The sequence below is a fragment of the Oryctolagus cuniculus genome, chromosome 5, assembly GCF_964237555.1.
Source record: "Oryctolagus cuniculus chromosome 5, mOryCun1.1, whole genome shotgun sequence".
Classification (NCBI taxonomy): Eukaryota; Metazoa; Chordata; class Mammalia; order Lagomorpha; family Leporidae; genus Oryctolagus; species Oryctolagus cuniculus.
In genome coordinates, this window is record NC_091436.1 from 140,175,764 (window position 1) to 140,198,681 (window position 22,918).

The following is a 22,918-nucleotide window of genomic DNA, read 5'->3' on the forward strand; positions in this document are numbered from 1 at the left end:
ACAGGGACTACTGTCAGCAGGGGCTACTCTGGGCCTTGTGAGACAGGAAAGACAAGTCACCCTGCTGTCAGAGACAGCAGACTGCTGGAGAAGAAAGGAACCTAGCTCATAACAAGAGCAGGCATAGTCCTCTATGGAACCCAATACTGAAAAGGTTAGAGCTGAGGGCTTGCCCACACGAGCTCTGACTGCCCATGGTGCTAGTGTGAGAATAAGGCTTGGGCTTTATCCTGAGTTCCCGAGATCACAGATCCTGGCTGGACAACTACTACTGTGGCACAAGATCAAAGGGGCAGCAAAGGTGACACGAGGATACCTGTTGTCCACTGTGTGGATAGCTGTCTATTTTTTCATATGCATACCTGAACTGGTAGAATTTAAGGCATAAGAATAAATCCAAACTTTGTTATTCTTTTGGGGATCAAAGCAAAAGCTAATGAACTGAATTTTTAGCAAATCATTTTTAAATAAATAAATATTTATTAGAAAGATGAGGAGAGAGAGATATTTTTCCATTCACTGCTTCACTACTCGATTGGCAGCAACAGTGCTGGCTGGAACAGGCTGAAACCAGGAGCCAGCTACAAAGCGATTATGTCAAAGTCCACGATGGAGTGAGCATAACTGGGCCCGGCTGCACAACACTGGGCCCCTCCTCAAGATTCCTCAGTTTCTGTCCCTGCCTGTAACAGACTCAGCATAGCAAACACATGGATCCCAGAGGTGCTCTGGTCTTCTTCCATTTGTTTCACCTCTAAAATTGGAAGGCTCTTCTTATCCTTTCATTAATCCATCAACTTTTCAGGAGAGAATTTTAAAAGGATATTTATATCCAGACTCTTACTCCCAATAGGGAAGTAAGAAGTTGAAGTCCAATGTTGCAGTTCATAGTTAAAACGATGGAGACATCCCAGCCCCATGTAGCTGGAACAGGAAGTTGGTTGGGAAGAGAATACAGGTCAGTGTTGGGGAGGCTTTGGTGGGCATGCAAGGCCAGCATCCCAGCATCCTACTTCATGCCAACAGGAGCACTGTCACACCGACACATTCAGATACAAGCTGAGAAGGAGAAGTCAGGAGCTCTTAAAGTCCATGCTCGGCCGGCGCCGTGGCTCAATAGGCTAATCCTCCACCTTGCGGCGCCGGCACACCGGGTTCTAGTCCCGGTCGGGGCGCCGGATTCTGTCCCGGTTGCCCCTCTTCCAGGCCAGCTCTCTGCTATGGCCAGGGAGTGCAGTGGAGGATGGCCCAGGTGCTTGGGCTCTGCACCCCATGGGAGACCAGGAAAAGCACCTGGATCCTGGTTCCTGCCATTGGATCAGTGCGGTGCGCCGGCTGCAGCGGCGGCCATTGGAGGGTGAACCAACGGCAAAGGAAGACCTTTCTCTCTCTGTCTCTCTCTCTCACTGTCCACTCTGCCTGTCAAAAAAAAAAAAAAAATCCATGCTCGGATTGGGCGGGATTTGAACAAAGCTTGCGTCACGCAGTGCCACACAAGGGATGTCTCATGCTGTAGCAGCAAACAATGAGAAACAACTCAGATCAGTCACTGTATGTGGTGACATTTGGACCAGCCCACCACACACTCACATTCAAATCTGAAGAATTCCCCTCTGCCCTGACCCTTCTCCAGTTCTCACCTGTAGAAGCTGTGAGAGACGTATCAGAATCCTGGGTGCTGTCGCTGCCTGGGTTGGAATAAAACAGGATCTGGTCAGAGCCCAAGGCGGTGTGGCTGCAGGAGGAATCATGGGGGGGCAGGTATGCTCCCCCATGGGCTCCTGGTACACCATCCCAGGAGTCTCAGGGGTCACCCACGTCACACTCACCTGTAGACTCAGCATACCTCCTTCCATTATTAACTGTAGAATGAACATAATACGCATGAGGCCAAGGATAAGGCAAGGCCATGAGGTCCTGGACCCCAAGGATGTTTCCAGAACATGACTGCAGGCCCAGGGCAAGATCAGGAAACAGGAGGACAGGAGAAGAGAAGGAATGGAGCAACCACCTCCCTGGAGGTCTGTCCTCAGTAAGGGGCTTTCCCCAGCGACCTCCAATGCTGGGAATCAGGTCCCCATCACGGCAGTCATCAGGGTGATGCTTCACCTTCATTCTCATACACACTTTGTAAGAGAGCACCAGCTAACAGGGCCCCTAGCCTGATAAGCATGTGCATGCATGTAAGCACATGTATGACTGGTACTTCCCAGTAAGCAGGCAGCAGCTCCCAGTGGGACAAGGAAAACTCAGCCTGCAGCCTTCACCCCTCCCTACCTGAGCTCTTCCTCTTCCTCATCACAAATGCAACCACAGCTGCTGTGACCACAGCTCCGAGGACCAGGCCAGCAACTACTCCCACATGAGCATGGTGGGCTGAGCAGGAGGCTCTGAGAGGGAAGGAAGGGGAGGTGAGGGCTGTGACCCCAGGGCTCAGCCCTGCCCCTGCTAAAGGCCCCAGCAGGGCTCTGCCCTCCCCACAGAGGCCCCGCCCCTCCTGCCCTCCTCACCCCATCTCAGGGTGAGGGGCTCGGGCAGCCCCTCGTGCTGCACACGGCACGTGTATCTCTACTCCTCCCCAGAAGGCACCACCACAGCCGCCCACTTCTGGAAGGTTCCGTCACCCCCAGGCCTGGTCTCCACGAGCTCCATGTCCTGGGTCTGGTCCTCCCCATCCCGCTGCCAGGTCAGTGAGATCTCCGCAGGGCCCAGCACCTCAGGGTGGCCTCCTTGTCAGAGATGGGGTGGTGGGCCACATGTGTCTTGGGGGGATCTGAAGGGAAGATTCAAGAAATTCAGAGGTTTTTCTGGATCTCCCATGGACCACTGAAGTAGCCCCAGGACCATCCTAAGAATGGACAGGACACTTGGAGTGGGGCAGTGAGTGCAGACCTCAGACACCAGGCTGGACTCAGATATCTGGAATAATCGCCCATTCCTGTAAAGTTCTAGAATCAGAGTGAGCCCAGGTATGAAGCTCAGGTCTCAGAGAGTTCATGTCTGACCTGAGTGGAGGTCAAAGACTGGAAAGGGAAATCAGTCCTCTGGAGACCTCGGGTGGGGGCCCTGACACCCAAGGTTGAAGGTCATACGGCTCAGTAATTTCGGGGATCCTCTTACTTTTCAACACGGCAGAGACTGGATCCCTTAATGATCCCAGAGAGGAGCACAGGCCCTCAGATTCACTGCTTCACACAGGATCTGGAAACCCAGCAGGATTCTTCCGCCTCCGGAGCTGAGGGAGGCAGTGCTCTAAGCTGGATACTCTCTTGTTCTCTCTCTTGTGAGACTCGGGCTGGGAGACTGACCCGTGATAGGGAGGTGCCCCGTGGCCCCACGTACCTACGCGCTGCAGGGTCTCCTTCCCCATCTCCAGGAACCCACGGAGCCACTTCACGCACTCGCCCTCCAAGAAGGACGTGCACTGCTCCCCATCCCACTCGGGCTTCCAGATGTTAGGCCTGGTGTCCACCACGGTCCAGGAGTGCAGGTGCTCATTTAGGGCAAGGTAGTCGGCGCCATCGTATGCGTACTGACTGTATCCCCGGAGGAAGCGCCCATCCGGCCCCACTTCGCAGACTGGAGTGTGTGAGACCCTGGCCCCGCCAGTCCTGCGGTCAGCCTGGGCACCACAAGCCAGTCACCCACTCCACCCAGAAACAAATGCACCCACTTACTGCCCCCGCCCCCAGAGTCCGACCAGAGAGGATGATGGTCCTCGCCTTTTCCCACCGCAACTGAAACCGAACCACAGGGAATCCCCGGGCTCTTGCTGGGTGAAGGAGATGCGCGCGTCCTGGGGCCACAGGGTGAAGCTCTGAGGAGACTCTGGCAACCCGGGAAGGGGAGAGTTCGCGGGCTGTGATCGGCCCGTGTCACTCACCGGCCTCGCTCTGGTTGTAGTAGATGCGCAGGTAGTTCAGGACCTCGAGGTAACTTAGCATTTCGCCCTTCAAGATCTGCGTTTGCGTGTCCCAGAACCCGGGCTCCACCTGCCGCCCCCACGGCTCCCGAGGCTCGGCCCTGGGACTCGCGGCGTCGCTGTCGAAGCGCCCGCATTGCGTGTCGTCCACGTAGCCCACGGCAGTGAAGCGCGGCTCCCCCAGGCCAGCCCGGGACACGGTGGTGTGGAGAAATCTCATGGAGTGCGAGCCTGCGGGCGACAGGCGTTGGGGTCCGGCTCAGAACTCCTGGGTCCGAAGTGCAAAGGACTCAAGGTAGTGAAGCTGCAAAAGGTGACTGCACAAGGGACTGGGTCAGGGGAGGGAGCAGGACCGGCGCGGCCGAGGTGGTGGCGTCTGGGCCGGGGGCTGAGGAGATGCCGCTGCCCGGTCCCCACGCTCCTGCCCCACAGAGGTCGTCTCCATCCCGACCCCGTACTCACCCGCCTGAGTCTGGGTTAGGGTCAAGGCCCCTGCGAGTAGCAGGAGGAGGGTCCGAGGCATCAAGGAAAACATACTGCAGTTCTAGGAAGAATCTGAGTCCCAGCGGCTCCGGGGATTTTATAGCTGAATTCCGGCGGCACTGATTGGCTCCTCTGGAAACCTTACGTCCAATGGGAGTGAGATGTGGGCGCGCGTCATGAGTGTCCAGGCAGAAGGATCTGGCCCGAGTTGTGAGAAGGGAAGTGAAACTCTGGGACGCGGGGACTACCCGCCGCTTGGCTTCCCCGGCCCAACCCTGCCCTCGGACCGCGACCCTGAGCGCCACGCCAGAATCTGAGACTTTGACCCCAGGTTTCCATGGGACCTGGCACCAAGGCTCCTTTCGCAGCACCTTCCCGAGGCAGGGCGCGGGGCCTAAATCAGCAGGTATCAGACGTTTTGGCTCTAGGATCTCAAGTGTGTTCTTTGGAATTAATGATAACCCCAAGGATAATTTTGTCTTCCGTTATATCTACCAACTTAGAAATGACAATCATTTAAAAGATTTAACATGTTAGAATATCCCATGGCACATTCAAATAGTCTCTCCTCTCTCTTGCAGGCAGCCCGTCATCGTGTTCCACCATGAGGTCTTGCCAGAGGACCAGTGCCAGGGCCTGGTGCGTGAGCCTCCAGGGCTGTGAGTAAAATAACCTCTCCTCTTTACAGAGTTATACTGCCTCAGGTGTTTCCTCTTGGGATTAAAAACCGCTCAGTACATGGAGCAAAATTGGAATAAGTCAAGGATAGCCTACAGACATTTTCAGAGGCTATGGTGTCAGTGTCTTACTTTCCGTGTCCCTTAGACCTCCTCATGCTGGATGATGGGAAATGAAAATGGTGGAGAAAACCTAAGGGGGAGCCAACAGGATGAAGGCAACCGGGGAGCCTGCATAAGGGAGAAGCCAAGGGCTGTTCAGGGAGAGTGAAGGAGGTCCATGATGTCAGCCCTTCCCAGGTGTGTAAGCATGGAGGCCACGCCTGGCCCGGCCAGAGCTGTGGGACAGGCACCTTCACAAAGATGACGTGGTGGGCCACTGAATGTGCTTGGATGTCTTCATGAGAATAAAGTGCATTTGTGTTACTCTAGCATAACGCTACAGACGGGGTAAATGATACAGAACAGAGGTTCATTGTCACAATTTTGCAGGCTGTGAATTACAGGATCAAGGTCAAGGCTCTGGCAAGGACCTTCTTCCTGCACTCTCACAGCCCTGGGGGTAAGGGTGCAAGCGAGGGGGCCACAGAGGCCAGAGTGGGAACACTGCTCCTGGCCTGATGGCGTTCAACGTTAGCAAGTGTGGAACCCTCTGGACCCACACAGATCCCATCAGCCCCATCTCCTAACACCACCACATCAGGGATCACGTTTCCAACACACAGACTTTGATAGACACATTCTAACCATGGAGCAGATCCTAGAAGTGAGTTTGGGAGAAAGTTAGTAATGAGTACAAAAGAAACTAACCAAGTTAAGGAACAGACATTGGTTAACTCCAGGGAAATGAAAAAGTCAATTAAACAAAAGATAAGTAATTATAGCTACTAATCTGCTTGTTTCTAGCATTTGTGTAGTCATAAGAATGTAAACACCGAGGGGCCAGCGCTGTGGCACAGTGGGTTAACGCCCTCGCCTGAAGTGCCCTCGTCCCATACGGGCGCGGATTCGAGACCCGGCTGCTCCACTTCCGATGCAGCTCTCTGCCATGGCCTGGGAAAGCAGTAGAAGATGTCCCAAGTCCTTGGGCCCCTGCACCCACGTGAGAGACCTGGAAGAAGCTCCTGGCTCCTGGCTTTGGATTGTTGCAGCTCTGGCTGATGCAGCCACCTGGGAAGGGGAGACAGGAAACCTGAGAAACATATACAATGTAGTCTTTTTTTTTTTTTTAAGACTTATTTATTTGAAAGTCAGAGTTACACATAGAGAGAAGGAGAGGCAGAGAGAGAGAGGTCTTCCATTCGCTGGTTCACTCTCCTATTGGCAGCAACAGCCAGAGCTGTGTCAATCTGAAGCCAGGAGCCAGGAGCTTCTTCCCAGTCTCCCACATGGGTGCAGGGGTCCAAGGGCTTGGGCCATCTTCTACTGCTTTCCCAGGCCATAGCAGAGAGCTGGATCAGAAGTGGAGCAGCCAGGATCAAACTGGTGCCCATATGGGATGCCAGCACTGCAGGCAGGGTTTAACCCACAGGCCCCCAAGCTTCATTTCTTTTTTTCGAAACGGATATCCCGATGATCCATAAGCGTATATTGAAAACCGTCTTTTCAGGCTGGCGCCGCGGCTCACTAGGCTAATCCTCCGCCTTGCGGCGCCGGCACAGCTGGTTCTAGTCCTGGTCGGGGCGCCGGATTCTGTCCCGGTTGCCCCTCTTCCAGGCCAGCTCTCTGCTGTGGCCAGGGAGTGTAGTGGAGGATGGCCCAGGTCCTTGGGCCCTGCACCCCATGGGAGACCAGGAGAAGCACCTGGCTCCTGCCATCGGATCAGCGTGGTGCGCCGGCACAGTGCGCCGGCTGTGGCAGCCATTGGAGGGTGAACCAACAGCAAAAGGAAGACCTTTCTCTCTGTCTCTCTCTCTCACTGTCCACTCTGCCTGTCAAAAAAAAAAAAAAAAAAAAAAAAGTCTTTTCTCCATGAAATTATCTTGGCACCTTTGTTGAAAGCCCATTGAAAATAATAGTGTGGTGCCACAATGGGATCTTCTTCTGCTACAGTGATCTAGATATCTAACTTTAAACTGATTCCATGTTCTGTTGATTACTATAGCTTCATAGTAAGTTTTGGAATAAAAGCTTTCCAATTTTGTTCTAGTTTTTTCAAAAGTAGCTATTCTACGTCTTATGTCTTTCTCTAAAAATTTAAAAATCAACACGTGGCGAGGCCAAGGCAACTTCGGCTGGCTGACAAGGTCACAGCAGAAGGTCTGTCTCAGCAAGGCGTGAGAATGACAGCTGAGGTCCTCTTGGCGGTTTTAGGTTTGTTGGGAACTACACTCTGCATAAGCAAGCTGGAGCTTCCTGGTGGTCCTGCTAATGATTGCTGTATTCCTAATTTTAGGGAAGAATGCTTAGTCTCATAATCCCCAAAATGTCCATTGCTTTGTAGAATTTTAATCAAGCAGAATGTTAGTGTAGGAGAAGGGGTTGATGCTTTATACAAGGTTGAGCTGTTGTGTAAAAGAATTAAAAGGCAACAGGCTCCCTGGTATATACTTCCCACTAGAATAAAGATAAGTGTTATTAAAGCTTTAATTCAATATGTGCTACAAATATAGCAATGGTTAAAAAAAAAAGGGAGAGAATGATCCAACATGGGAAGTGAGATACACAGCAGACCCATAGAATGGCAGATGTCCTAAACAGCACTCTGGCCTCAGAATCAGCCGTTAAGGCATGCGGATCTGGCTGAAAAGACCATGTGAGTATTTCAGGCATGGAAAGCCAAGTCACTCTGGGGAAAAAAAAACCTAAATGAAAGATCTCTGCGAATGAGATCCCAGTGGAAAGAACGGGTCATCAAAGAAGGAGGTACCTTTCTCTGAAGGGAGGAAGAACTTCCACTTTGACCATGGTCTTGTCTAAATATGATCAGAGTCAGTGAACTCAGGGGGCTTCCATAGCCTTGGCAGCTCATGACAAGAGCCTAGGATGATTACTGATGCCATAAACAAGAGTGTCAATTTGTTAAGTCAACAACAGGAGTCACTGTGCACTTACTCCTCATGTAGGATCTTTGTCGTTAGTGTGCTGTACATTGAGATTTAATGCTATAACTAGTACTGAAGCAGTCTTTTTCACTTGATGTTTCTGTGTGGGAGCAAACTGTTGAAATCTTTACTTAATGTATGCTAAACTGATCTTCTGTATTTAAAGAGAATCGAAAATGAATCATGATGTGAATGGAAAGGGAGAGTGCGAGGGAAAGGGGAGGGTTGCGGGTGGGAGGGATGTTATGGGGGGGAAGCCACTGTAATCAATGGGCTGTACTTTGGAAATTTATATCTATTAAATAAAAGTTAAAAAAAATCAAAAAAAAAAAAAGGATGTCAAAACTGTGGAATAGATCTAAGGGACCTTTAGATAAGTTCAATAAACAATTAAAGAGTTACCGAAAGAACTGCAAAGAGGGGATACATTTAAAAGAGGACATGCTTTGAACTTGGGGCTTCTAGTAAAGGTTAGAGTAGGAAGGTAATATTCTAGCTTCTGTAATCAGTTTCTGCATAGCTCAGCAGCACTCCAGGTCTTGACTTTTGTGGGCAGCCCGTAATCTCGCACCTGCCTGTCATAGTAACCCATGCTCTGCGTATGTCCTTGAAAATCAAAGAAATTCTCACTAGATGAAAGTGAACAACAGACTTGTTATTGTAAGAAGAAAGAATCATTGTGTGACTTATGATATAAAGTCTGGTGCTTGAGAGCCAGAGTCATGCCATCAGCCTTGCTGTGAGTGTGTCTCTCATTTCAAGTGCCAACACCTCTCAGACCTTGGGACCCCTGGACCAACTGGAGCTGGTCTCTGGCAAACATGTCAATTAAAAAATAAACCACAAAGGACTTCATCTGAAGGGAGAGTAGTTCTGTCATTCTTTAACCCAGACTGTTTGCTTTAGGAAGTAAAGCAACATAAAGCCGTGGGTGAGTCGGTGAGCGAGGGAGGGCTGTGGTTGGTAGTTTTACAGACATTTAGAAGCCCGGGACTGTGGAGGCAGAGGGGCTAGGATCCTGTTCCCTTGGGCTGTCACTCATGGGGACTTTTTTTTTTTTTTTTTAATCTGATAAGGCACATTGACTCATTCCTCTTTAAGACATGAATTAGATAATGAGTGACTTTCCAGAGGAAGTGAGGTGGCTATCACATCTTGAGGATTTGGGAGATTATAGGTGGGAGGGGGGTTAATAAAAAAGATAATATCCTATGTTTCATCAACTATTTCATACTGAGTGTGTGAGAATGCAGACTGCCTTAATGGTAAGTGCTACAGAAACCTTAAAACTGTATTTGATTTGGGAATTTTTCATTCTTTTTGTACTTACATGTTGGATTGCTTTGTAGTTTTTAATAAAATAATTCTCAATTTTTTTTTCTTTGCCCTCCACTGTGAGGGTAAATATTAGCCTTCCCGCCACCATCATCAGTCTGATATAAAACATTGCAAGGGTTACAACTTCCTCTTTTACAACCTGAATCAAACATGAACTTAAACAGAAGGCACTGAGCCATTCAACAAGTCCTTTTGGAAGCCACGCCCATTTTGATTTGCTACTTGTTCCTCGTTCCTGCTGCCTTACCTCAGGATCTCTTTGTCAGATGCAGCTTCTGTGGGCTGCGGAAAGCTGGCTATATGGAGAAGGTGCTTCCAGCTGACATTCCAGCCTGGATCCAGAGGGATGGCTGCTGCTTTTTATGGTCATGTTCTATGTTAGTGTTTGCACTCAAGTAGAGAGAGCTCGATTGAAGCTGCACTGGACGGTTCTTTTCGTTTGTAAATTTAGCTTTTAATTGGAAACATTAAATAAAATTGATCAATGTAGGGATGATTTTCATCTTCTTTTATTTATTTATTTACTTGACAGAGTTAGACAGTGAGAGAGACAGAGAGAAAGGTTTTCCTTCCATTGGTTCATCCCCCAAATGGCCGCCACGGCTAGAACTATGCTGATCCGAAGCCAGGAGCCAGGTGCTTCTTCCTGGTCTCCCATGTGGGTGCAGGGCCCAAGCACTTGGACCATCCTCCACTGCCCTCCCAGGCCACAGCAGAGAGCTGGACTGGAAGAGGAGCAACCGGGACTAGAACCCGGTACCCATATGGGATGCTGGCGCTGCAGGTGGAGGATTTGCCAAGTGAGCCACGGTGCTGGCCCCAATTTTCATCTTAATAATATCGAGTTTTTCAATCCATACACATGGTATGGCCCTCTGTTCTTTATGTCTTGTTATTTATTTTTGCACTATTTTGTAGTTTTGAGGGTGGACTTGTATCTTTTTAATTAAATTTGTTTCTAAGTATTTTTTGTTACTTCTAAGTAAGGTTTTTTGTAGATTTATAGGAAGTAGTAAAAATAGTACAGAAGATTCTGTTACCAGGTGCTTATTAATAAATTTAGAATATTAATAAGCCTTTTGGGTTCTTGCCATGAATTCAGAGAATTCTGAATACTGGTGCAAATAAATGAGACAGCATGATACATTTTTAAGCTTTTTATTCAGTGAGAGAAATGCATAGGAGAGTGAGGGCGTTATCTAATCTAAGGGAGAAGTGAAAGTCTGGAGATTAGGTTGGAGTTCACACCAAGCAGAAAGCAGGCCAAAAGCCACGTGCAGCAAGAGTTTTGAGCAGCTATTAACAGCTTATCATGGGCAGCGGAGCAGAGACAGAGAGCGATTTTGGGGCATTCCTGGCCTTTTATATGCTTTTCAAAGGGGAGTGGTTATATGGTCTGGTGGGCAGATGGGCGTCCAAGTGTGGTCAGGTAGGGACATGAGATCAAACAAGGGCGTGGTGAAGGCGTGGTCTTCCAGCTTACAGAATTAATATGTTTTGTTCAATCTGCCTGCCTATATCAGTTCCATTTAGTCTTTGCCCTATTTTCTCTAATTTTTAGCATGTTGAATAACCATTGAATATTTGTTATAACTAAGAAATGATCACTTTTATAACTGAATAAGCTGAATAGTTTTTTTGTATTTTACTAGTTTTTCTACCAATAACTCTTTTCTATATCAGGATCAAATCCAGGATACTACATTGCTTTTAGCTGAAAAAATGTTGATGTTATTGTAAATGGAGGTTATGGAAATATTTCCCAATTGCTTGTTGTTAGTACATAAAAATAAAATTGATTTTAGTGTATTAACCATATTAATCTGTGGCCCTGCTAAGTTGATTTATTAATCCTAGTAACTTTTGGGAGTGCTGAAAGATTTTTAATATGCATTATCATGCTTTCTGCACAGAAGGGCAGATTTATTTGTCTATTTAGAAGTTTTAATTTCATGTTTGTACTTTTTGCGTTGGTTAGGGCATCCAGAACAAGACTGATTAAATGGTGAGATCAGATATCTGCTTTGTTGCTGATTCTAGGAAGCAAGCACTGAGCCTTTGATCACTGAGTAGATGTCTATAGCCAGGTTGAAAAGTTCCTTGCTATTTCTAGTTTGCTAGAAATTTCATCATGAAATGATGTTGAATTTGGACAGGTGTTTTTCTGCATCCATTGTAATGAACGTATAGCTTTTGTCTTTCATTCTAATACTTTGGTGAATTGTTTTACAAGTGTTTAACCAAACTTGCTTTCCTATGATAACAATAAAACTGATGTGCAGAGATGTGTTTGTTGCTATGAATTTTAAAATTTGATTTCCTGATAGTTTGTGTCTGTGTTCCTGAGGGATACTTGTCCATTTCTTCCCAGTGATGTTTTTCTTTGGTTAGTTTTGGATCAGGATGATGGTTCTCTGGTGTGCCTTTCCCCCCTGTAGTTCTGAGCCTAGCACATGTTCCTACTCCTTCTCCAAGGTTACAGGTATTTTTAATTCTCACTACACTGTTCCTCATCCCTGGAACAAAGCATTGTGGCCACCTCACCAAGAGGCACTCCTTGTTCACATGCAGTCTCATGGGAAAAACAGACACCAGTGTCCTCACAGCTCTTCAGGGTTTTTGTTAACCATCACCTGATTCCAGTGTTACCTATCCTGTTATTGTGTTAATGGGGCTGTAAAGATTATGGAGCCTATAAATTTCCTTTACCAAAATACCTAGAAGAGTTAATATTTCATCACTCAATACATCACCAAGTTAAAAGGAACTAAACCCATATCAACATGGACAGATCTCAGAAAAAAGCAAGTTAGAGAATTGTGTATATATCCAAAATTGTGAATTTTGGAATACGTGAACAGCACATATTGAATAAGAGAAGGAAGTCATGGAATAGAGGAAGCACAGGACCTTGAGCTGGAAAAGAAAAAATAAAATCAACTCATTTAATGCCATGTAGAAAAAAAAATCAAAGGGGACATCTATATATGAAAATCCATAGAAGACCAGGAAAGACATTTTTAGAATGCAATGAAATTTATCAAATCAAAATAAAATACTCCCTGCACTCAGACGCAGGAAGAGGATGCACTTGCTGAATCTGTCAGGTGAATGTGTGTTTTTCTCCTCTTTGCTTGTGGGGTAGGCAAGGAGAGAGAAGAGCTGGAAGGTGAGGAAAATCAGCTCCCTTCACCTACTGAGGTGCTGTCCTCCTTCCAGCCACATTTGTACGTCCCCACTGTTCTGGGGAAATGATTTACAACAGCAGTCTTTCTGCTAAAATTGGATCCCCTTGCCTCGTGAGCTAGTAGGCTGGGCTGAAGTCCCAGACCATCATTTAACTGTGCTCCAAATTTGACTTAAGTTTTATGGGTTCCTTATAAATGAAACAAATCAAGTGATTTTGGATTGTTTATAAATTTATTTTAAATGTTCTCAATTTTTAACAGGTTTAATACAGTATATTCCAAAGGAAAACTACATTATTTTGTATTTAACCTATGTATTTATATTCAAGCATAAAGTCAGGCTGTATCACTTTAAAGAAATTTATTTCCATTAGTTTGAAAAAACCTTTTTCTTAACCATGAAGGCACATTGATTAGCAAAATTTAAAATGATTTATTTACTTATTTGAAAGGAAGAGTGACAGAGACATCTTCCATCTAATGAGTCATTCCCCAAATGGCTATAACAGCTAGGATTAGTCCAGACCAGAGGCAGGAGCCAGGAGCCAGGAATTCTGTCTGGCTCTCTCATATGGGTAGCAGGGACCCAAGTACTTGAACCATCATCTGCTGCTTCCCAGGCACATTAGCAGGGAGCTGGATTGGAAGCTGAGTAGATAGGACTCAAACTAGCACTCTGGATGTAGGTGTCCCAAGCAGATTGGGCCACAATGCCCTCCCTGTTGCTTTTGTTTTCTATACCTATTGAAGTAAAATTCTTCTTATATCTTTTAGGGTGATGAATTACATTAATTGATATCTGATGAATGAAGTGATAGCTGTGTGATTTTTATACTTAAGTATATTGCAAAATTCCATATGCTGATATTTTTCTTAGGAATTTGCTTGTAAAATTTTCCAGGTATTTTCCTCTTGTATTGTGCTTCACAGGTTTTGTTATCAAGGTTATGAGATGGGGAATACTAACTCTTTCTATGTCTCTGGAGGAATTGGTAGATGATTGGAATTGTTTCTTTTAACAAATTTTTATTTTAAATTTTAAAGTAAATTTTAACAGATTGAATGTGATTTGTAGATACAATTATTTAAAAAAAATTTTTTTATTTATTTGAGAGTTACAGACGGTGAGAGGGAGAGACAGAGAGAAAGGTCTTCCGTCCGTTGGTTCACTCCTCAGGTGGCCGCAATGGCCGCAGCTGCGCCGATCCAAAGCCAGGAGTCAGGTGCTTCTTCCCGGTCTCCCATGTGAGTGCAGGGGCCCAAGGATTTAGGCCATCTTCTACTGCTGTCCCAGGCCACAGCAGAAAGCTGGATTGGAAGAAGAGCAGCCGGACTAGAACCGGCACCCATATGGGATGCTGGTGCTGCAGGTGGAGGATTAACCTACTGTGCCACGGCACCAGCTCCTGTAGATACAATTCTAAGAACATAATGATATTCCCTTTCTCCCTCTTTCCCACCCTCCTTTTTTCTAGTTTTTGAGATAACATTTAAATTTATGTTATAGTAAAAGGCTTAATAATTCACCAAATAAGAAATTTGACAAGTAAAAAGCAAAAAACCCTAGTTCCATGGGATATAGACAATGGTTATAAAAAAATAATTGAATGGAGCCGGCGCCGCGGCTCACTAGGCTAATCCTCCGCCTAGCGGCGCCGGCACACCGGGTTCTAGTCCCGGTCGGGGCGCCGGATTCTGTCCCGGTTGCCCTTCTTCCAGGCCAGCCCTCTGCTGTGGCCAGGGAGTGCAGTGGAGGATGGCCCAGGTGCTTGGGCCCTGCACCCCATGGGAGACCAGGAAAAGCACCTGGCTCCTGGCTCCTGGCTCCTGCCATCGGATCAGCGCGGTGCGCCGGCCGCAGCGCGCCAGCCGCGGCGGCCATTGGAGGGTGAACCAACGGCAAAAGGAAGACCTTTCTCTCTGTCTCTCTCTCTCACTGTCCACTCTGCCTGTCAAAAAAAAAAAAAAATTGAATGGAAAAATGAAAATTTCACCCAAATACAATAAATTTTAAAGGAACCACAGATCATGAAAACTATGTTAGTGTAATATTGTTAATCATTGGTTTGACAAAAGTATAAAACAAAGGTTTTTTAAAAAAATACTTTATTTATTTATTTGCCTGATAGAGTTACAGACAGTGAGAGAGAGCTGTGTCTATTTTGCTGCAAATGGTTGAATTTCATTTTTTAAAAAGGTTTATTTATTTGAGAGGTAGAGTTACAGAGAGAGGGAGAGACAAAGAGAAAAGTCTTCCATCTGCTGGTTCACTCCCCAGATAGCCACAATGGATGGATCTGGGTCAGTATGAAGCCAGGAGCCAGGAGGTTCTTCTGGGACTCCCACGCGGGTGCAGGGGCCCAAGCACTTGAGACATCTGCTGCTGCTTTCCTAGGCCATAGCAGAGAGCTGGACCGGAAGAAGAGCAGCTGAGACACCAACCGGTGCCCATATGGGATGCCAGTGCCACAGGCAGAGGTTTAACCTAATACATAACCACAGTGATGGCCCCTTTTTTATAGTTGAATAATATTACATCATGTATATACACCACGTTTTCTGTATGCATGCATCTGATGATGGACACCTTGGTTGACTACAAATTTTGGCTGCTGTGAACAGTGCTTCTATAAACATGGTGGTGCTGGTATCTCTGATTCATTCTGTTAAAGACTGTTGGATCATATGGCAAGTCTATTTCTAGTTTTTAAGGAAATCTCCACACTGTTTTCCATGGCCACTGCACTAATTTACATTCCCACCAAGAGGGTATAAGTGTGGAAATATTTTTTGTTTTGCAAAGCTTTCTCAAAAAATCTCCTGGGCACAGGAGAAATTAAGGTTTCCACTGATACATTCTTGCTAAAGAAAAACGGGGAAGTAGAAACATCACATTGAGCAGAAAGTTGAAAGGTACAATTTATTGCCTACAGGGTAAACAATGGTCTGATGTTAAGGTCTTACATAAACTTAGGTAGTAACCAAATGTTTGGCCAGAGTCCAAGTATGTGGAAGAACAACTGGTCGCAGGAGTTTTGGAGACATACATATGCGTAGAATTCTTGCAACAGGCCCAGAATGTGGAGATGCGTGCATCTCAAGGAAATGTTCAGCAAAAGAACATTGAAGAGGAGACTCATATTGAGTCTCTGTACTTGTTGGTCATCCTGTTTCTCAGCTTCCCCAATTTTTGATCAGTGGAGTAACAAAAGATTCTAAACAAGAACAGTCTCGCCACTGTCTTGCTAAACTGGCCTTGTTTTTTGCAACTCATTATTTCCTTCCTTCCTTCCTTCCTTCCTTCCTTCCTTCCTTCCTTCCTTCCTTCCTTCCTCCTTTTTTAAAGATTTATTTTATATACTTAAAAGAGTTACAGAGAGAGGCAAAGACAGAGAGAGGGAGCAAAAGGTCTTGCCACTCCCCAAATGGCAGCAATGGCTGGGGCTGGGACAGGCTGAACTCAGGAGCCAGAATCTTCTTCTGGTATCCCATGTGGGTTCAGGGGCCCAAGCACTTGGGCCATCTTCTGTTGCCTTCCTAGGCACATTAGTAGGGAGCTGGATCAAAAGTGAAGCAGCCAGGTCTCAAACCAGTGCCCATATGGGATGCTGGTGCTGTAGGCTGTGACTTTACCTGCTATGCCACAGAGCTGGTTGCTCTCATTTATTTCTAACCAAACTCACTGGGACATCTGAATCCTTAACCCATAAAATTTGTTCCTTGGGTCCTATTGGTTACTAAATATGCACAGCTAAACACATAAAATATACTAGTTAAAACTGTTGGCTATTTGTTATGTGAAAAAATGTGGTTGTAAATGGCCTCGACCTTGCAATATCAAGCATTTGAGCATAAGCAATGGCAGTGGACTTCTACTTACTTTTACTGATGGATATAGATACAGGCTACAGAGATTTTGTATTGTTTGGTCTGATTTTTCTTTTTTTTTTTTTTTTTTTTGACAGGCAGAGTGGACAGTGAGAGAGAGAGACAGAGAGAAAGGTCTTCCTTTGCCGCTGGTTCACCCTCCAATGGCCGCCGCTGCAGCCGGCGCACCGCGCTGATCCTGGCAGGAGCCAGGAGCCAGGTGCTTTTTCCTGGTCTCCCATGGGGTGCAGGGCCCAAGCACCTGGGCCATCCTCCACTGCACTCCCTGGCCATAGCAGAGAGCTGGCCTGGAAGAGGGGCAACCGGGACAGAATCCGGCGCCCCAACCGGGACTAGAACCCGGTGTGCCGGCGCCGCAAGGTGGAGGATTAGCCTATTGAGCCACGGCGCCGGCTATGGTCTGATTTTTCAAAAAAAAAAAAACCATTACTATACAGGTAAATTATCAGAGCAGATTTCTCCATGCTGTGGTTTGTTTATGTCCCCCCAAAGTCCATGTATTGAAAATGAATCCTCTGATTCGTATGTTAGTGATATTAGGAGGTGGGGCCTTTTGGAGGTAATTACCCATGTTGCCATTAATGGTCTTACAATTAGAGGAAGAGAGGAGTGGGCATCTGGTTCAGCAGTTAAGACCTCACTTAGGATGCCTACATCCTATAATTGAGGTGCCTGGGTTTGAGTTCCAGTTTCCTGTTTAATGCATACCTTGAGAAGTAGCAGGTGATGGCTTAAGTCTCCTGGCTTCCTCCTGACCCAGGCTCTGCTGTTGTAAGCATTTTGGGGAGTGAACCAGCTGATGAGAGATCTGTCTCAGATGTCGTAGTCAATTCCTATTAGTGGCAGAGGATGCAAACCTATGACACAGGTATTCCTCATCATTTGTCTCAGTGCCAAAGACAAGGACAAGGACTAAATCAAAGGCAACAAGAAAAAAATTAATAATGGCATGTACTTTAATAATTATTTTAATGATTACAACCTTTCCACTATAGATAAAGCAAATCAAGTATTATCATTCCCATTTTAGAGACAAAAGCAGAGAGGGCAAGAGATTCCTGACTCTACCACACTGCTCTGGTCAGCTAAGGGAATCTGGAAACCCATCAGGACAATCTAGCTAAAGTAAAAAGTTACGAATGATGTAGAAGAATAGGGACAAATGAAAGAAAGAGAGAAAAAAATGAAAAAGTAAAGATAGACTGTGCCCCTCATGTCACTTCTCAGGGTCTCAGTGTAAGTCTGGATCTCATGCAATTAAGCCACAGGAAAGGAAAAATTCTCCCAGTGAAGGAAGATGAGAATTCGTAGATGAACTCTTGAGTTCTGGCATTGGTAAAGGTTACCTTCCCTCCATCATAATCCAAAGCAACTCCAATCATTCTTGGACAGTAGGACAGAATCTGGAAGGGATCAGAGCCAGTGCATACACAGACCCCAGCTGAAGACAGCTGCAGAGTCCAGAATCCCTCCTCAGGGGTGAAGTTGAGAAATCCTCTTCTCACCACTGACTCTCTTGCCACCCCTACTATGCAGAATTTGGACCATAGTCCATTTTCCTCCTCCAACTCTTCATTCTCATTTCTATATCCAGGAGAACCATATTCATCAGTGATGCCTAAGAATCCACTAAAATAGCTACTGCCAAACACACCTCTGGCTCCACCCCTGTACCGCATTGCTTCTTCTTCCTCCTCTGCTCCCCACCAGATTCTGTTCACTTTGACTTCCCAGTACACTTTGCCCCATGTGAAGCCATTGCTGCCCAGCACAGCAGGCTCAGGATCAAATCGCTGACCGTGTTGGTATTTGTTCATCCATAAGCCAGTGAATATCATACTCTTCCCATTTGGAGACACTGAGAGGTAGCCATTGGCTGTCTGAGAATTCAGGATGATCTTCACTGTAAGGACAGGGGATAAAAATGTGGCATCATAAAATATACCAAAGGATATTTTACCCATATGCTCTGGGGCCTTTCTGACAATGCTGACACACCCTTTGGGGACCAGGACAAAGAATGCCTTAGACCTTGTGCTCACACTACTGTTAGCTCCCATATCTAGAAAGTGGACAGAATGTGGGAAGACAATTCAAGGGCACAGGCAGCTTGATGATATCTGTGAAGAGAAAGAGGGAAGGACTGGAGTCATTCTATCTGGGGAAAGCACCCCAAAAGTTCCTGGGTTGGAAAACTCAGGGATCAGTTAACAGATAGGCACTACACAGGCCTTCCTGTTTAGAGAGATGATCCAGGTAAAGGAACTTCACAAAGAAAAAATGGAAATTTCAGGTGAGAAATTTCTCTTTAGAGCAAAATAAAACAGTGTAAGTCCCCCTCCCCAATACTTACTTGTTTTATATTCCAGATCTCTCATCAGCTTTCCTAGAGTGAATGGAGAAAAAGACAGTAAACAATTCTGACAATACGTCTTTCTAGGTCAAGTTCTCTTACTGTTGACTAACACAGTTGTTTTTTTTTTAATATTTTTTATTTATTATTATTTTTTTACAGGTAGAGTGGATAGTGAGAGAGAGCGACCTAGAGAAAGGTCTTCCTTTTGCCGTTGGTTCACCCTCCAATGGCCGCTGAGGCCGGTGCATCATGCTGATCCAAAGCCAGGAGCCAGGTGCTTCTCCTGGTCTCCCATGGGGTGCAGGGCCCAAGCACCTGGGCCATCCTCCACTGCCTTCCTGGGCCACAGCAGAGAGCTGGCCTGGAAGAGGAGCAACGGGGACAGAATCTGGCGCCCCAACCGGGACTAGAACCTGGTGTGCCGGCGCCGCAGGTGGAGGATTAGCCTAGTGAGCCGCCTGACTAACACAGTTTTAAAAGATGACAGGACACCCATGGAAGTGCAAATGAAACAGAGAAATCAGTGCAGGAGACACCCAGAGCTGACCAGCTGAAAGTGAGTCATTCAGATTCTGTACCAATGACAGCCAAGTGGAATCATACGGTATTATTATCTTTTGTGACTGGTTTATTTCACTTAGTAAAATGCTCTCAAGGTTTATCTGTGGTGGAGCACATCTGAATTTCTTTCCCCTTTTAGGTGGAATAACATTCCACTGTATGTGTATGCCACATTTCCTTTATCCATTCCTCTACAAGTGGACATTTGCACCTCTATTGCACTAACACCGCTAGAAACATGGATGTGCAAACGTCTCCTCAAGATCCTGCCTTCAGCTCTGGGATATATACTCAGAAATGTGATTAACAGATCATGTAATAATTCTATTTTTAATTATTTTGAGGAACTGCCATGCTGTTTTCCTTAACCTCCCAATATTTTTATTTCTACTATTACTTATAAATTATCTTATTTTTAAACCAACTCTGGGGCCTATTTACTTATAATTCTACCTTAGTCTTAGTAACATTTTTAGACTGTTGTGTGGAAGGTTCTCTGGTTTAGACTTAGATTCCCTTCCCAATGTTTCTGCCCGGTATGCACAAGAGCAAGAAATTCTAAAAGTTAAGGTTAGAACCAACATCAAAAGAAGTATCAAAATGAAAGAAGATTTCTAGGCTCAGAACATCTTCCTTCATCCATTCCTTTACCATGGAATCCTCTGAGTCCTTTCTCTAAAGAAGCAAGTTTATCTGAAAATTCTTCTGCTCGTTTTTTGATTGCAGGACTGATAGGCTTTTCAATCCAGAACTTCTTCCGAGGATACCTAGAGAAAGTAGAGTCACAGTGGGAAGTACCAAAAGAAAGACCTATATTCCCACTGTTACCACCTACACAGGTGCCTTACAAATACAACTAACAACAGGCCTGGGGGCAGAGGGTGAAAGCTACATTTCCAAAAGTCAGCTCCAACATCAAAGTGTAAGTAGACAGCTCTGAAGAAAGGGCCATCTACACCCCAAATATGTCATTTATATATGATGTTTAAAGCAAAAGGTCGGGGCTGGTGCTGTGGCATTGTGGGTTAAGCCACTGTCTGTAGTGCTGGCATCCCATATGAGCGCCAGTTCATGTCCTGGATGCTCCATTTCTGATTCAGCTCCCTGCTAATGTACCTGGGAAAGAAGTGGAGGATGGCCCAAGTTCTTGGTCCCCTGCCACCCACGTGGGAGACCCACAAGAAGCTCTTGGCTCCAGATCAGCCCAGCTCTAGCCATTGTGGCCATTAGGGGAGTGAACCAGCGGATGGAAGTTTCTCTCTCTCTCTCTCTCTCTCTTCCTCTACCTCTCTGTAACTCTGCCTTTCAAATAAATAAGTTAATCTTAAAATAAAAGCAAAAGTTCAATTTTTTGGCCTTAGAATATCTTTGAAACATGCTGGTAATGTCATAGTTTCTAAAGAAATTATTTGAAGATATTTATTAAATAATGGTAATTAAGATAAAGCTTTGAATTTAAAATTTTAGAAGAAGATTTCAAGTTAAAAAAAGATAAAAATGGGAAGAGATAAATAAGCTAACTACAGAATGAAAGAAATCTGAGGTGTTGATCTTATTATCAGAATTAAAGAAAGAAAAATATAACAATAAAGGGTATTTTATGTTACTTAAAGTATTATAATCTATAATTAAGATATAACTTTCCTAAAGCTCATGCAGAGGAGAAAAAAGCATCAAAATATAAAAAGCAAACACTATAATAAGAAAAATATTTCAGTAAGGGGCCTCTCTTAGCCCAGGTTATATTAAAAAGTTAAAAAAATAAGTATCACAATGAAGCATTTAAATAACAAAATTACAAAGGAAAACATCATGGAGATAGATGAATATCAAATCTTATTCGAAGAAAACAGTGAATGTACCTTATTTTCAAGAGTTTGGAACAATCACAAAGATTTACAACATAGAAATCTACAAAAAAGTCTAGAAGAAAGCAACAGTTTTTTCTAATTACAAGATTAAAAAACTAAGGAAACAAAACATCTACTAACAAACAACATCAATGACAAATAACATTCTTAAATCTTATGTTAAAGAGCAAATCAAATTCAAAAGTTCAAAATACCTAGAAAACAATAAAAATAAACAATATTATGTATTTTATAATACTAGATATTAATGGTATACAGCAAAGGCAGGGCATACAGCTAAAAACCAACAATCCATTAAAAATAGAAAAAAATGGGGGCAGCATTGTGGTGCAGTGAGCCTAAGTTACCACTACAATTCCAGTATCCCATATCAGAGACTGAGCCTTGGCTGCTCCACTTCCAATCTAGCTTCCTGCTTGTGCCTGGGAAGGCAGTGGATGATGGCCTAAGTGCTTGGGTCCCTGTCACCATGGGGGAGACCTGGATGGAGCTCCAGGCTCCTGGCTTCAGCCCGTACCAGCCTTGGCCATTGTGGTCATTTGGGGAGTGAATCAGCGGATAGAAGATCTCACTCGGGGCTGGCACTGTGGCACAATGGGTTAAAGTCGCGGCCTGCAGCACCGGCGTCCCATTTGGGTGCCAGTTCAAGTCTCGGCTGCTCCACTTCTGATCCAGCTCCCTGCTACGGCCTGGGAAAGCAGTAGAAGATGGCCCAGCTCCTTGGGCCCCTGTACCCACGTTGGAGACCCAGAAGAAGCTCCTGGATCCTGGCTTCCAATCAGCTCAGCTCTGGCTATTGCAGTCATTTGCAGAGTGAACCAGTGGTTGGAAGACCTCTCTCTGTCTGGCTCTACCTCTCTCTGTAACTCTGTCTTTCAAATAAATAAAATAAATCTTTTAAAAAAATAAAGATCTTGCTCTCTCTGTCTCTCCTCTGTCTGTAACTCTGCCTTTCAAATAGATAAATATTTTTTAAAAAGGTAGAAAGTAGATGAAATAGAAGTAGAAATGCACAAAATAAGAGGTTTTAAATGTTCATATATAAAAAGTAAAATGAATACATTTAAACATATAATTTTGGCTGTGCAAATAATTTCAAAAATATGGTGATTTTCTAGGAGATATAAATACTAAATATTCCATTAAATAAAAACTGTCAGAATGCATTTATTAAAAGTGTAGAAAGATTGAGAATTAAAGGATAGAAAAAGAAATACTATGCAAACGAGTCAAAAGAAAGCTGGGATAAGTTTATTAGTATCAGACAAAATATGTCAAGGCAAGAAGCATTACCTAGTTTGTTTGAGCCTCATTTCTTATGTGATTACTCATCTGTAACATGTGTGTCTAGTCCCCCCAGCTAGGATCTGGTAACCTAGCTCATTACTTCCTTTATACCCAATGTCCGTTTCACAGACTAAATGCTCACTAAACGCTGAGTCCTGGCCGTCTTTGGAGATGAGTGGTGTGCAATCAAAGTGCTTGACTTTTTAATCTGTCTAAAGCTTCTGTGTATCATATGGATATGGTCTTGAAAACTGTCGGTGTTAAGTGTTTAACATACGTATCCTCAGACCCACTATCAGACAC

The 22,918-nt window shown here is 45.2% G+C and overlaps 2 protein-coding genes across 9 annotated transcripts in view; both read right to left on the minus strand.

Annotated features, from left to right (window-relative positions):
* Positions 1-457: 457 nt before the first annotated feature.
* LOC100348995 (RLA class I histocompatibility antigen, alpha chain 11/11) lies at positions 458-4,522 on the minus strand. Its single transcript, XM_070074297.1, is given in 12 exon segments — positions 458-1,089; positions 1,441-1,510; positions 1,641-1,688; positions 1,830-1,862; positions 2,278-2,367; positions 2,370-2,390; positions 2,511-2,708; positions 2,711-2,773; positions 3,343-3,579; positions 3,582-3,596; positions 3,884-4,153; positions 4,385-4,522. Coding segments are annotated over 11 exon segments (1,053 nt in total). The 5' UTR covers positions 4,458-4,522; the 3' UTR covers positions 458-1,089; positions 1,441-1,505.
* Positions 4,523-9,432: 4,910 nt separating this feature from the next.
* Positions 9,433-22,918, minus strand: part of LOC100355132 (tripartite motif-containing protein 26) — a 34,502-nt gene continuing 21,016 nt past the window's right edge. For 3 of the 8 annotated variants that reach the window (XM_051855811.2, XM_051855808.2, XM_008262664.4), the window contains 3 exons: positions 20,109-20,224; positions 18,894-18,926; positions 17,463-18,443 (listed from right to left, as the gene is read on the minus strand). In XM_051855811.2, the coding sequence (XP_051711771.2) occupies positions 17,764-18,443; positions 18,894-18,926; positions 20,109-20,224 (829 nt within the window). In that variant the 3' untranslated portion in view covers positions 17,463-17,763. Of the gene's footprint in view, positions 13,961-17,248; positions 17,398-17,460; positions 18,444-18,893; positions 18,927-20,108; positions 20,225-22,918 lie in introns of those variants that run through there. The other 5 variants (XM_051855812.2, XM_051855810.2, XR_007923300.2 and 2 more) reach the window with 4 other exon arrangements.